Raw genomic sequence first — 13,405 nt, 5'->3', positions numbered from 1 at the left:
CATAACGCAAAAAGGGGTGGGTGGGTGTCCTCGTGATGTTACAGCTCATGCAAAATGTGTAGAATATTCATACAAAAAGCGTAACAAAGGGGTGGGTGGGTGTCAAAAATGATTATTTTCAGCGTTATGAAATTTGTGAATAAACCCTTAGTAGGCAGGTAGAGACTTGAAAAAAGTCCAAACATGAAATAAGCTTTGTGAATTTACTTGGAAGAACTCCTGTATGAATCTTTAGAATACCTTCTACTCTTGACGTCTGGAGAAGTTAGAGTAAAATTTGTGGAGAAATATCTGAAGAAGATCCTGGAATAGCATCTGGGAATGTTTTCAATTGAATTCCTTTGGAAACCATTGGAGTTTGGAGTGCTCAAGAATTTCCTGGAGCAAATTCTAGATAAATTCCTATAAGTATACTTTGAAAACGCAGGAGTAATTTTTAAATTGAGAAGTCCCTGAAAGTATCACAGATGGAATCTCTGGAGAAATCACGAGTTTTTCCTTGAGGAATCTCAGAATAAGAAATATGTAGAATAGTCGCGTAAGGGTTTCTAAAAATTCTGCAAGAGCTTCTAGAATTCAGTACCACGATTCACTGCATGTAAGAAAACAGGGAAAAACCTTCTAGACTTTTTGGAGACTTGCATTAAAATAGTAATCAGTTCTCTGTAAAAAGAGACCTGCTACCAGCACTGTAATGCAAGGTCAATATAAACAAACTGAAGGTGAGCAATGACTTAAATTTACCATCACTTGATTGAATGCGGCTTTGTGCAATGTGCGTGAAATATTTTGAATCAGCCATGTGTTTACTGTCGTTAGTCAGCTAGGCTTCTAGCGAACAAGCTGGGTCAGCTCGTTCTACAGAGAGGTTCAGTAGTGATATCACAACAGTCTGTCATTGAGCGATATCACTGATAAGATACAATGAAATCGATTGTAGTGTACCAACGTTGTGCGATACGACTAAAGTCGCTTCAGTTACTCAGTTAGTTGATACTTAGATCGAATTTGGTTAACATGTCTCGCGAAAATTAAAGCCGATTCAAAATGATTCGTATTACGGTTATTATAAGTTACTCAGTAATTGCACTACTATGTGCAACAGTTTCGCAAGGTGCTTCGCCTACGATACAAATGGTAGACATCTGTACGTTGTGTCGTTGTCTAGACGCAAAGACAAGCAACGAGATGATTGTGGATTGTCACGGTGAGGATCAGCAGGCTGCCGCTGGCGGCCAGCATGCGAAGTACTTCAATCTGCAGAACATCATCTGGCCCGTGCCCAAGGATCCTTTAAACAATCCGTTACGGATACGGGCGTTTTTTAGAAATATGAAGCTACCAACTTTGCCAAGGTAAGTTATTGGCATCCTATCAGTTTGCTAGTCAACGGTTTTCTTGGAAAATGTAGGTCGTAAATGATGCATAAAAAAACCAGGAATTGTATGTGTACCTACCAAGCTGACATAGGTAGGTAGGGAATTAGCAATCATCGAGGAGCTTATCACACTAAAGATTGTGCGGCCGTTATCACTGTCAAACTGATATCGACATACATGTGTGTAAACAAAGGCCAATGCTTGAAAGTCAATATTATGAACGTTGGAAGGGTTGTTGAAATTCGCTATGGAGCAGATTTGAGCCAACACTGAACTGATACAGAAGAACTGTTTATTACCTACACTTCCGTGCAAAAGTTCGGGCTCACCCCCTAAAAACATAAAAAAGTGTGTTGTCCATAGCTCTGTGGTTACACGTCCAATGATAACTCTCTATGGCGCATTCGAAAGGGAATGAGTTATTCGTTATTCTCACTTGACTTCATAGGTATTTTGACAAAAGCATTTATTGAATTACGTAAACTATATTTTTACTTAAAGTTGTAACATTTTTCAAAAACACACTAAAACATGGCCAATTTCCTCAGCACTGGTTGGATGGCCTCAAACGCCCAATCTACAAAAAAGGGCACAGACTGGAGTGTGCCAATTACAGAGGAATTACCCTGCTGAATTCGGCGTACAAAATTCTGTCGCGCATCCTGTTTAATAGACTGAGACCGCTCGAGGAGTCCTTCGTCAGCGAATACCAAGTTGGTTTTCGTGAGGGCTGTTCGACTACGGACCAGATGTTTAGCTTGCGAATGATCCTTGACAAATTCCGGGAGTATAACTTGCAGACTCACCATCTGTTTATTGATTTCAAGGCGGCGTACGACTCAGTGAAAAGAAATGAACTGTGGCAGATAATGTCTGAACATGGTTTTCCGGCGAAACTAATTAGACTGATACGTGCTATGCTATATGGTTCGAAATCAAGTGTTCGGATTGCAGACGAGGTGTCAACCTCCTTCGTGACGTTAAACGGGTTGAAGCAGTGAGACGCACTTTCGAATTTACTGTTCAACATTGCACTCGAGGGTGCTATTAGGAGATCTGGCGTGCAGAGGAATGGCACTATTATCACAAGGCCGCACATGCTCCTTGGCTTTGCGGACGATATAGACCTAATTGAAATCGATCGCAGGTCAGTGGAAGAGGCCTTCGTGCCTCTGAAGAGGGAGACAGCGAGGATAGGCCTGACCATTTTTTTTTTCCAAAACGAAGTACATGGTTGCAGGTAGAGATAGAGTCAGGCTTGGTGGTGTAGGCGCTGAGGTAGTGTATGATGGGGATGTGTTTGAAGTTGTTAAAGAATTTGTTTACCTTGGAACACTTGTGACATGTGACAACGACGTTTCCCGCGAAGTGAAAAGACGAGTTGCGGCTGCGAATAAGGCCTTTTACGGACAACGTAACCAGCTTAGGACCCGCAGCTTGCAAACGGAAACAAAATTCGCCATCAAAGTTTGGGTTCACTCCTCAGTATGGTGTATCGTGCAATAGTTTGGGTTCACAAATTTAAGTAAAAATTTAGTATACAAAATTCAAGAAATATTCTTGGAAAAATACCTACGAAGTAAGAATAGCCCATTGACTTTCGAATGCGCCATAAAGTGTTTTAATTGGACGTGTAATCACAGAGCTATGGACAAAACATGTTTTATGTTTTTAAGAGGGTGAACCCAAAATTTGCACGGGAGTGTATTTCTAGACGAACACTGAATATCCAACTGATATACCGTATGTTCGAAAATGAAACGATGCAATTGTTTAGGGGCGCGACAACGTTCAAAACCGTGGATAGGACAAGTAATGTTCAAAATTTGATCAAAGGACGGAATATTTATTAATTGTTTTGAATCTATCAGTATGTTGATACTGTCGACTGTTGACCGAAAGGTTTGATGAACAATTCCTCCTCCGTATTATTATAATTACAGTCTTTGACTAACAAATTCCTGGACAAATAATTCACCATATTTTACTTTCATACTCAACAGGCCACCATCTAGTGCATATGTTACGGAGCTTCACTTTAGCAATAACGCCATCGATTCGTATTACAATGAACCGTTCGAAAATTTTAAAAACTTGGAATCACTCATCATGACTGGTAATGACCTAAAAGCAATGGATAAAGGTACCTTCTTTGGCAATCTCAGCATCCAGCATATTCTCACTGATCCCATTTTTATTTTATCCAGACTTTTTCGCATCCCAAAACGTCCTGAAACACCTGGATCTCTCCAACAACTCACTTTCAACGGTCAACGCCCTGGAAAGAGCATTTCTTGAGCATCTGGAATCGATTAATCTGTCCCACAACAAATTGATGTCTATTTCGGAGCTGCTGATGGGGAAGTTGCGGAACGCTAGTATAGTTCGACTAGAACACTGTGAGCTTTATAGTTGGATGAGTTACGATGAACTCGCCTGGAAGGAGTTGTATTTGGGCTGGAACAAGTTGAAGGGCTTACACGTTGCCATGTTCTTTTCTATGCCAAAACTGTAAGTTATCAATCGCTCCTAACGCCAATATTGTTCAAAGTTTTTTGTTTTCAGGGAAATTCTTGATCTCTCACATAATCAAATCTATGCCCTCGACCCTCAGGCCTTCGCCTCCCTCAGTCAACTACGACGCCTAGATCTATCGTTCAACGAAATTTCGAACATGTTCGCTAATATCAAGCTACCATCAGCTTTGAACAGCATCAGTATCGCTGGAAACTCGATCGGCCAGTGGCCTTTTGCAGATCTCCCTGAGAGTCTAGAGCTGCTAGAAATCCAGAACAATAGGCTAACAGATTTACATCTTGCACAAACGGTGAATGTTCTGATACTGAATGCAAGTGATAATGAGCTGGATGTGTTCAACGGAGATTCGTTTCCGAAGCTAACAACGCTTGATTTATCATATAACAAGTTCAGTGAGCTACCTCGGAAACTGGGTAAAAATCTTTTAGGCTTGATTCTGGACGGTAATCCTTTCGAAAGGATATTTTTCGACGAACACGTGTCGTTGAAATTCCTATCGCTCAGTCGGCTTCCGAATCTAAAAGAATTGGGAGAATACAGCTTCTGGAGATTGGGTAAGATGATTTGGTAATCAGAATCTAGTAAGATTTGCATAATTCTTCGTGTTTTCCAGTTGGACGAGAAGATGACAAAGAACAAGATTGTGTGGAGATTCGGATGTCTCACTGTCCCAAGTTGCAAAGTATAAGCTCAATGGCGTTCGAAAATGTGGAGCTTTGTAAGCTGGACATTAGCTACAATAAATTAACATCTATTCCGGTAAATTTGACTGATTGGGAGAGTTTAAGTGGCGAAGTGAATCTTCAGGGCAACCCTTGGAATTGTAGCTGTTCTGAACAGTGGTTGGTGGATGAGATGTTGCCAATGCTCTACGAGAACAAAGATCTGCAGTATCTGTTGGACGACTTTCGCTGCGCTAGTCCAGTAGCTAGACACAATGTGCGACTGATTAAGTTCCTCAATCACCGAGGCGCATTTTGCGGTGGGCCCCAGCTGGCTCGGTTGGTTGATGGGACTCAATCACAGGATTCAACCGTTAAGGCGGGGTTCAGTAGTATAATTTGCTCTGTCGATGATGAAGCATGTTGGCACGTTCATAAGGGCTCGGGAATGATAGCGTTTTGCATTATGATGGCAGCCACACTGTTGGTAAGCATTGCTCTATTAATTTTTATCATTGTTCGAAGAAGGAAAGAGAATAGACAAAAAAACACTTTCGAAAATATTTGGTTAATAAGAAATAAACAATCTACAGTATTATAAATACAATGTGCTTTACTGTGGTAGTGATTATATTACTATGTACAAAGGCTCGATAACGGCGGGCTTGTGCTGAAGATTTAAGGAGAGGTTGTGTTCAAGTGTTCAACAAGGGACTCCAGAAGGGTTTCCAAAAATTATTCCAGAGCCTCTTTCATAAATTCCTCGAATAATTTCTCAAAAAATTCTCCCTAGGATTTCATCATAAATCCATCTATTGTATCTTCTATAGACTAGATATCCTGCAAAGTTCTCGTACAATATTCGTTTTAGTTTGCAACCAGGAATTTCGCTAAGGATGTCTACGAAAAATATTTCAAACATTTCTTAAAAAAAAAATCTCAGGAAAGTCTTCTGTTTTTCCTCAGGGAATTCGAAGGGCAAAGACTAACTCTTTCATGGAAAACGGAGTGTTGAAGTGCTGTCCTCGGTCCGGCGGTATGTTCAGTTTTGCAATTGCTGTTGCAGCGGTCGGATGATGCTTGAAAAAGGTTTTATTGTAGCGCTGTATGGACGAGGCATCCTTAAAAAAGTTTGCTAATGCGTCCGCAATGATGGTCGGATATCTCGTAACAGTATTATTTATTTTCAGGGTTTTGTACCGTGGAAATACCCCGATGGTCGTTCTCTATACTCGTCCCTACATCAGGGAATTAAACGCGCACGTAACTAATAAAACATAATTTATTGCGACACGCTAAAAGTACAAAACGATATACGGGACGTAAACAAACTAACTGAAGTATACAGATACGATACGATGACAACCATATTAAAATCATTCATTGATGCGCTTCTCCAACATCACACATTAGCAGTTATGCTGCCGAGTGCGAGCCCAGCGGCGTGCGTAGTACTTCATAGTACACCGCGATAGGGTTGTCCTCAACATCTCCCCTCTTAATATAGGTGGTAGGGGTCGAACCTGATTGGCGGTCTTTGAATCCGTGAAGATCGCCTAGGGAGATCTACCACCGGTTCAACTTCGATTGCGGATTCGAATTCGGGTGATGTTGATGTCGTTGATGATGAAGAGGTGGACGCGACAGCCGGAACCTCGTGTCGTGGCGTAGACGATGCACGGGCCGGCGTGGAACCTAGCAAGGTAGGCTCGGGACTGGAGACAGGCGCTAACGTAGGTGACGATAACGAGGCGCTTGGAACAAGCGAAGGAGTTGGCGTGCCGGCCGGTTGGCTGGGAAGATTCCAGGCACTCAACAGGATGTCCAGCGGCAACAAATGCTGGTTAGAGGTGGCTTGACCGATGGAAGGCTTTGGTGTCGTGTCAGCAGCATGACGACTCCGGAGCTGGTTGATGTGAGAGCGCAACATTCGGCGATCGTCGATCCACATCTCCGATCTTTTCGACGACTGTACCGGGAACCCATTTCCAACCATTACGACTGTGGAGATTGGCGTAAACAGGGTCGTTTCGGCTGAAGGATCTCGATTTCTTGAGGTCGTCGGCACTGGTGTACGTATCGGCGGAGGACGCAGAAGCTCGAGACACGTGCGGATTTTGCGCCCGAACATGATCTCTGATGGCGACTTCTGGTCTGGCAGAGCCCGGTTGGGTGTGCTGCGGTACGTGAGCAGGAAAATGTCCAGTGCGTGCTGTATCGATCCTCTCCCCTCTCGAATCTTCTTCACGGCCCTCTTGAAAGTGTCCACGAATCGTTCCGCTTGGCCATTCGATTGTGGATGGAATGGGGCTGTCGTGAGGTGTTCGATGCCGTTGGAGGCGCAGAAATCGGCAAATTCGGCGCTTGTGAACTGGGTACCGTTGTCGCTGACCAGGGTAACGGGCATACCCAGCCGAGCAAACAAACCACGGAGAATGGAAATGGTCACCGCCGAGGTGATACGATTTGTTTGGACGATCTCCGGCCATTTGGAGAAGGAATCGACGACGATGAGGTAATAGTCGCCTTCGATTGGACCGGCGTAGTCGACGTGGACGCGCTGCCATGGAGCGGCTGGTTTGGGCCACGGCACCGGTGGAGAGTGAGGAGGCGATCTGGCTACGGACGCACAATGTCGACATGCCTTGACGAAGTCGACGATATCGGCATCCAAACTGGGCCAATACACGTAGCTTCTGGCGAGGGCCTTCATACGCTGCATGCCGGGGTGGCCACGATGAAGCTGTTCGAGGCACTTGCGGAGCAGCGACGGGATGACGAGCCGTTCGGCAAACATGACGCACCCATCTACCACGGAGAGCGATTCCTGCCTGACTTGGAACCGTTGAATGTCGGACCCCGAAAGCTTTGACTGGGGCCAGCCATGTTGAACGTGGTGGTAGACTTGGCGGAGCAGTGGGTCTCCTTGGGTGCTTTGGGCGACGGCTCTGAAATTGAGAGGTAAAACCTTTACCGTATTAGAAACAACTGACCTGAGATCCTCTTCCAGGTTGAGGCTCGCGATGACATAGTCCTCTTTGGGCCTGACGTGCTGGTTGATCAACCGGGAAAGCAGGTCTGCGTTGCCAAACTTGTGGGTGGGCACGTACTCGATGTCGAAATCGTAGAGCAGCAGATGGAGAGCGAAACGTTGGAGCCGGTTGGCAGTGTAGACCGGTATTCCTTTTTCGAGCCGAAGATACGGAGCAGAGGCTGTTGGTCGGTTTGCAACCGAAAGTGCCGTCCGAAGAGCATTTTGTGGAATTTCGTGACGGCAAATATGATGGCCAAACCTTCGCGGTCCGGTTGGCTGTAGCCTTGCTCGGCCTTCGTGAGTGCCCTGGAAGCGTGCTGGACGACCTTGATGCTACCGTCGGGGAACTTGTGACTGATTGTTGCCCTAAGCCCAACGGAAGAAGCGTCGGCAGAAACGATGATCTCCCGCTTCGGATCGTAATGTGTGAGTAGCAGATCCGAGGAGAGAATTGCCTTGAACTGCTCGAACGCTTTCTGGCACTCTGGAGTCCACTGGAATTTTGCGTCGTCTTTCAGGAGATTGTCGAGCGGGTATCGGAGCTTACGCATGTTGGGAACAAACTTGCCGTAGTAGTTGATGGCCCCCAGGACGGATCGTAGTCCGGACACATCTGTAGGCGGCGGCAGCTTCGTAATCGCCTCGATTTTGGCCGGATCCGGACGTAACCCGCGACTATCGACGATGTGACCCACGTATTGCACCTGCTGCTTGCGAAACGTGCACTTTTCGGGTCGGATAGTGAAGCCGAAATCCTGTATTCGTTTCAAAACAGCCCGTAAATTGCGGTCGTGCTCCTCTTCAGTTCGGCCGCCAACGATAACATCATCGAGATAGCCGGAAGTGCATTCCAGACCGGCTAACATTGTATCGGTGATCTGCTGAAACGCACCAGGCGCAACATTCACACCCGGCGGGAGGCGGTTGTAGGAGTAAAGACCACGATGAGTGTTGATGGTTAGCAACTTACGGCACTGCTCGTCGACTTCCACCTGCAAGAAGGCGTCGGACAAATCGATCTGGCTGAAGACCTTGCAGTTAGCCAGCTTGGCGAAGATGTCGTCGGGCAGGGGAAGTGGATACTGGTTTGGTTGGAGCGCAGCGTTCAAACCCGTGGAATAGTCTCCGCAAATTCGAATGGAACCATTGGCTTTGCGGACGACGACGATCGGAGCGGCCCACTCCGAATATTCGACCGGGGTGATGATATTTAGCTTTTCCAGCCGATCGAGTTCCTGGTCGACGGCATCGAACAACGCGTACGCAACCGGACGCTTCGGACAGAAAACGGATCGAACACTTTCTTTCAGCTCCAATTTAACTTTCGTTTTGCTGCACAAGCCGAGCTGCTCGCTGAAAACGTTGGGGAAAGACGACTTGAGTGCAGCGGGTGACGCAGGAGAGCCTGACACGTGGCAACAGAAACTGTCCATGGGCACGGACCAGAGATTAAAGCTGTCCACCAAGTCGGAACCGAGTAGCTGAAGTTGTTTCCCGGTGACACGGATGAGCTCTCGCCGTGTGCTTTCTCCGATGGTGACGTCGCACTCGAATTCCCCATCGAGCGACAAGATGTTGCCGGATGCTGTCTTCGCTTTCACCGTTGCAGGCAATAATGCTGGGCTGCCGAGTTTCTGCCAACTTTCCCTGCTGATGACGGTGATATCTGAGGCGGTGTCGAGTTGCAGTCTGATATTCGTTCCAGAAAGGCCGACGGAAACGAATCTGCGTCGCTGCTGCACGCTGCACACGTCGACAACTACCACCTTCGTCGAGACTACTCGCTTCTTGCGTTTGCTTCCAGGTTTCCGGGATTTGGCACTTTCGCAGTAACTTTCACGGTGTCCGAATTGGCCGCAATCGGAGCATTTGTGGTTCTTGTAGCTGCAATCACGGGCGTAGAGTAATGCACCGCAGAGCCAGCACGGGTACGTTGGCTTCTTGACGGCGTCACTGGAAAAATGTGTTTGTGCCTCGCAATCACGCTTGTCGAACCTCTTCCCACCAAACTTCCTCACCGCTTGCACTTGGTTGTACGGAGATGGAGCTTCGATCATCGCACTGTCGTGCTTGAGATTGAACAGGCGTTGACACTCCTCGGAGAGCTGCTCCAACGTGACGTCGTTGTTGTCCTCGATTTTCGTGAGGAGACGAGTGCGGATCTCGACGTCATTCTCCGATTTCAGGCCACAAACGTACACCAAGCACTTGAACTGCTCTTCTGTGAACTTTCCTAGTTCAAACTCTACGCAAGCCTTATTTACCCTGCATGCGAACGCCAATTTAGGCAAGATATAGCTTACATACCTCTCATGCTCAGATAAATCCAATTTGCGCATAAGTAGGCGAACTTTCGCCTCATCGTCAAGCCTCGCAGCATCCTTTTCGAAGAGGTCGTCGTAGCGAGAGTACCACGCCGCGATAGTGGCATTACTTTCGGCCTCGTACCGGAATTCCTTGATATTACTGGCCAAGGAGTCAAGGATTTGTTCCGGATTGGGTGGCACTTGAACATTTATTGACGACGCGACGCTACTTAGGAACTGCTGCTGCTGCGCAATAATTTGCCCCATAAGCTGTTGGTGTTGCTGCTGACTCTGGGTCATCGATTGATGCATCATATGCATAATTTGCATGAGCATATCGGTACTTACTTGGGCTTGCGGTGTTTGGTGGAATTGGAAGGTTGAGAACTGCTGTTGTGGAGCTGAAGAAACCGGAACGAATGGCTGCTGCTGCTGGTGTGTAGTCACAACGGGGACGAAAATTTTGATGCTGCTGCTGCTGCTGGTGAGCCGTCGGCGCGTGGAAATCGGCTGGTTTAATTGCTGCCGATTTATCACTCCCGGGGGGTCAACACCATTTTGCCCGTTTCGATCACTATCACCGTCAGCCATCGCACTCCACTTTCTTTTCTTCCGCGCGGGTGACGAAATGTTGGGTGAGTTTTTATCGACGGAAAAACTACCCTCACTCGCGAATTCTCGTCGCCACTTTTGTACCGTGGAAATACCCCGATGGTCGTTCTCTATACTCGTCCCTACATCAGGGAATTAAACGCGCACGTAACTAATAAAACATAATTTATTGCGACACGCTAAAAGTACAAAACGATATACGGGACGTAAACAAACTAACTGAAGTACACAGATACAATACAATGACAACCACATTAAAATCATTCATTGATGCGCTTCTCCAGCATCACACATTAGCAGTTATGCTGCCGAGTGCGAGCCCAGCGGCGTGCGTAGTACTTCATAGTACACCGCGATAGGGTTGTCCTCAACACAGGGCAACACGTTTAGATCGCCTTTTACCCTACAGGCTAAGAGACTTCGTTGTGCCTGATCGCTTTTTTGTGTAATCCGTCCACCAATGTAAGGCTCGTCGTCCAGGTTTGAAACTGGTATTACTAGGTATCGTATCAGTTGCTGCATCGTTAATGATGGCGGTAAGGTCCGTAATATTAGACGGAGGGCATGCATTGAGTTTAATCTCTACTGTTTTTGGAAGCTATCCCAGTCGGCTGCCTCGTATTTCCATCTGGGGCGCCTGGGCGTTTCCAGCACTATGTTGTCAGCTAGAGACAGTAAGACATGATAGTCCATGCAGATCTGAGTCAACAGACCAGGAGAACCTGTGGCCATAGCGCGAAGAAACCAGTGAAATATCAATTGCAGATTTCCAATTTTGTCATGCCTTGTGACATTGCAAGAAGTGATACTATTAATTGTACTGTATATATTTTTCACTTTATTTTCCCAGGAATTACATTAATAGTTATTGGATGATTTTCCACCAAAGACTCTTGCAGAAATTTCACAAGAAAGTCCGAAACCATGCATGAATTTATCCAGTGATTCTTCCACAGAATCCATAAGAAATCTTCGAGAAATTTTAAGAATTTCCTCCAAATTTGTCGTTCACAATTTCTTCAAGATTTCAGCCTGGAATGTCTATAAGGATGCCTTCAAAAGTTACTCCGGAGATTCCAAGGAATCCTTTAAAGTGAAGGTACATCAAAGCCAAACCTCGAATTTTCAAGAGCACATCGTTTGTGCTGAAAATTCACCTCACTGGTCAATCGCTGGTGGTGATCAATCGATCAAATTTTCAGCTCGAACGGTTGTCAGGTTCTCTAGATTTGCGCTCTTGAATATTCAAGGTTTGGCTTCGATGCATCTTCACCTCAAAGAACCTCTGAACAATTGATGAAGAATTGCTCGAGAAATGTTTGGAAAAAGTGCAGGTTACTCCCTGGATGAAATGCGGGAATCCGTACCTAGTTGAATTTGCTGAGAAATTCTTGGGACAATCCCTGGAGGCATTCTGGGAGAAACTGTGGATTGTTGTAGGAATCTATATGAACATGACTGGAAGAATGCATGGAATAAAACTTTGTGGGTTTTGTTGTGAGAATTCATGTAGAATTCTTTTGAAGATCTCTTAGAGTAGCAAATGGGGTAAATGGTGAAAGTACAAAAATATCTACAGGATAGCAAATTTTCACAGTAATTTCAACGATTTCCTGGAGCAAATTGTGGGAAAATTTCTCTACGAATCTCTTGGAAAATCGCAGGTAAAATTACTAGACGAATTCGTAGCAGAATTGATGGATATCTTCCTGAAGAAATCTCTGGAGAAAGTACTAGAAGAATTCCTTAAGCTTTTCTTTGAGAAATCTAAAAATAAGTTACGTGCAGGACAAAAAAGAAGGATCTCTGAAAGTGTCTTTGGATCCTCTAGAATTGCACCAGGATGAAAAAGAGTATTTAGAGATCTTCTATTAAAAATAAAGATTTCAGCACTGGTAGGGAGATTAGGGGCACAATGAACACCTGGGGCGAAATGGACACCCCCTTAATCTCTGAGAACTTGCATATTTCATCAAAAGTTCATACACTGCATGAAATCTGTATTGCATTTGAAGTGTTTGACGGTAAAAAAGTTTATGTTTTGCTTGAATTGTCCTTTGAAATTCGGTTTTAAGTTTTGCTCTGCTTCAGATTATTGATCATCTATTGTTTTTTTTTTAGAGTTCGCAGCCGTTACAGCGAACTGACACCCGCAGAGTGAAATGAATGAAAAAACTTTCCCACCTAAATTGGAAGCACGTGGTTTTCGTAGAATGACAGCACTGTATCTGTGTATTAGTGATACATATCAGGCGTCACTGAACACAATGAGTGTGTTTGTTGTCTAGTCCATGTACTGTGTTTCTTAGTTGAAGGTTCTGTATGATCAGTGACCGCTGCGCTTATATTTGGTGACATGGGCAGATAATCGCGATAATTGGATTTATCTTGAAACAGACAATAAGCAAGGTGGTGGGAAAATCTAATTTTCGAGCAAAGTAAAGAACTTAGAAAGGTTCTTTTTAGCTCTTATGATTGAGGGAGAGCCCTTCTACATATCGGAACAACTGACAGTCATTAAATATTTTGCAATCATTACATTTTATTCAAAGGTTCATTTTACCCCGATACCTTTTTACTAGCCTTGTTTTCGACCTAATTTTCTATCTCACTTGTCTGACATATGATATGATTTTTATTACATGAATTAATGCAGCACGTCGTTATACTAATATCAAACTTGAGAACTAGCCAGGAGTAAATTGAAAAAAAATGTCATTGGACCATAAAACAAGCATTTGCTTGATGTCCATTATGCCCCTAATTCCCCTACCATGTATTTTTAAAGAGGCTCGATAACCATTTTATTATCAAGACTCTCCAAAAAGACGTGCTACCAGTACTGGAATAATCATGAGGACTTTCAGCAGCAAT

The 13,405-nt window shown here is 44.9% G+C and overlaps 1 protein-coding gene across 1 annotated transcript; it reads left to right on the top strand.

Annotated features, from left to right (window-relative positions):
• Positions 1-872: 872 nt before the first annotated feature.
• LOC5566977 (chaoptin) lies at positions 873-5,181 on the top strand. The gene is made up of 5 exons (XM_001651347.2): positions 873-1,355; positions 3,383-3,522; positions 3,587-3,890; positions 3,945-4,471; positions 4,531-5,181. Exons 1-5 carry the CDS (start codon positions 1,048-1,050, stop codon positions 5,178-5,180), a joined length of 1,929 nt encoding a protein of 642 aa, XP_001651397.2. The 5' UTR covers positions 873-1,047; the 3' UTR covers position 5,181.
• The last annotated feature ends 8,224 nt before the right edge of the window (positions 5,182-13,405 follow it).

This window comes from Aedes aegypti, chromosome 2, assembly GCF_002204515.2.
Source record: "Aedes aegypti strain LVP_AGWG chromosome 2, AaegL5.0 Primary Assembly, whole genome shotgun sequence".
Lineage (NCBI taxonomy): Eukaryota > Metazoa > Arthropoda > Insecta > Diptera > Culicidae > Aedes > Aedes aegypti.
Note: the sequence above shows the minus strand (reverse complement) of the source record. Positions and strands in the feature narration are given on the sequence as shown.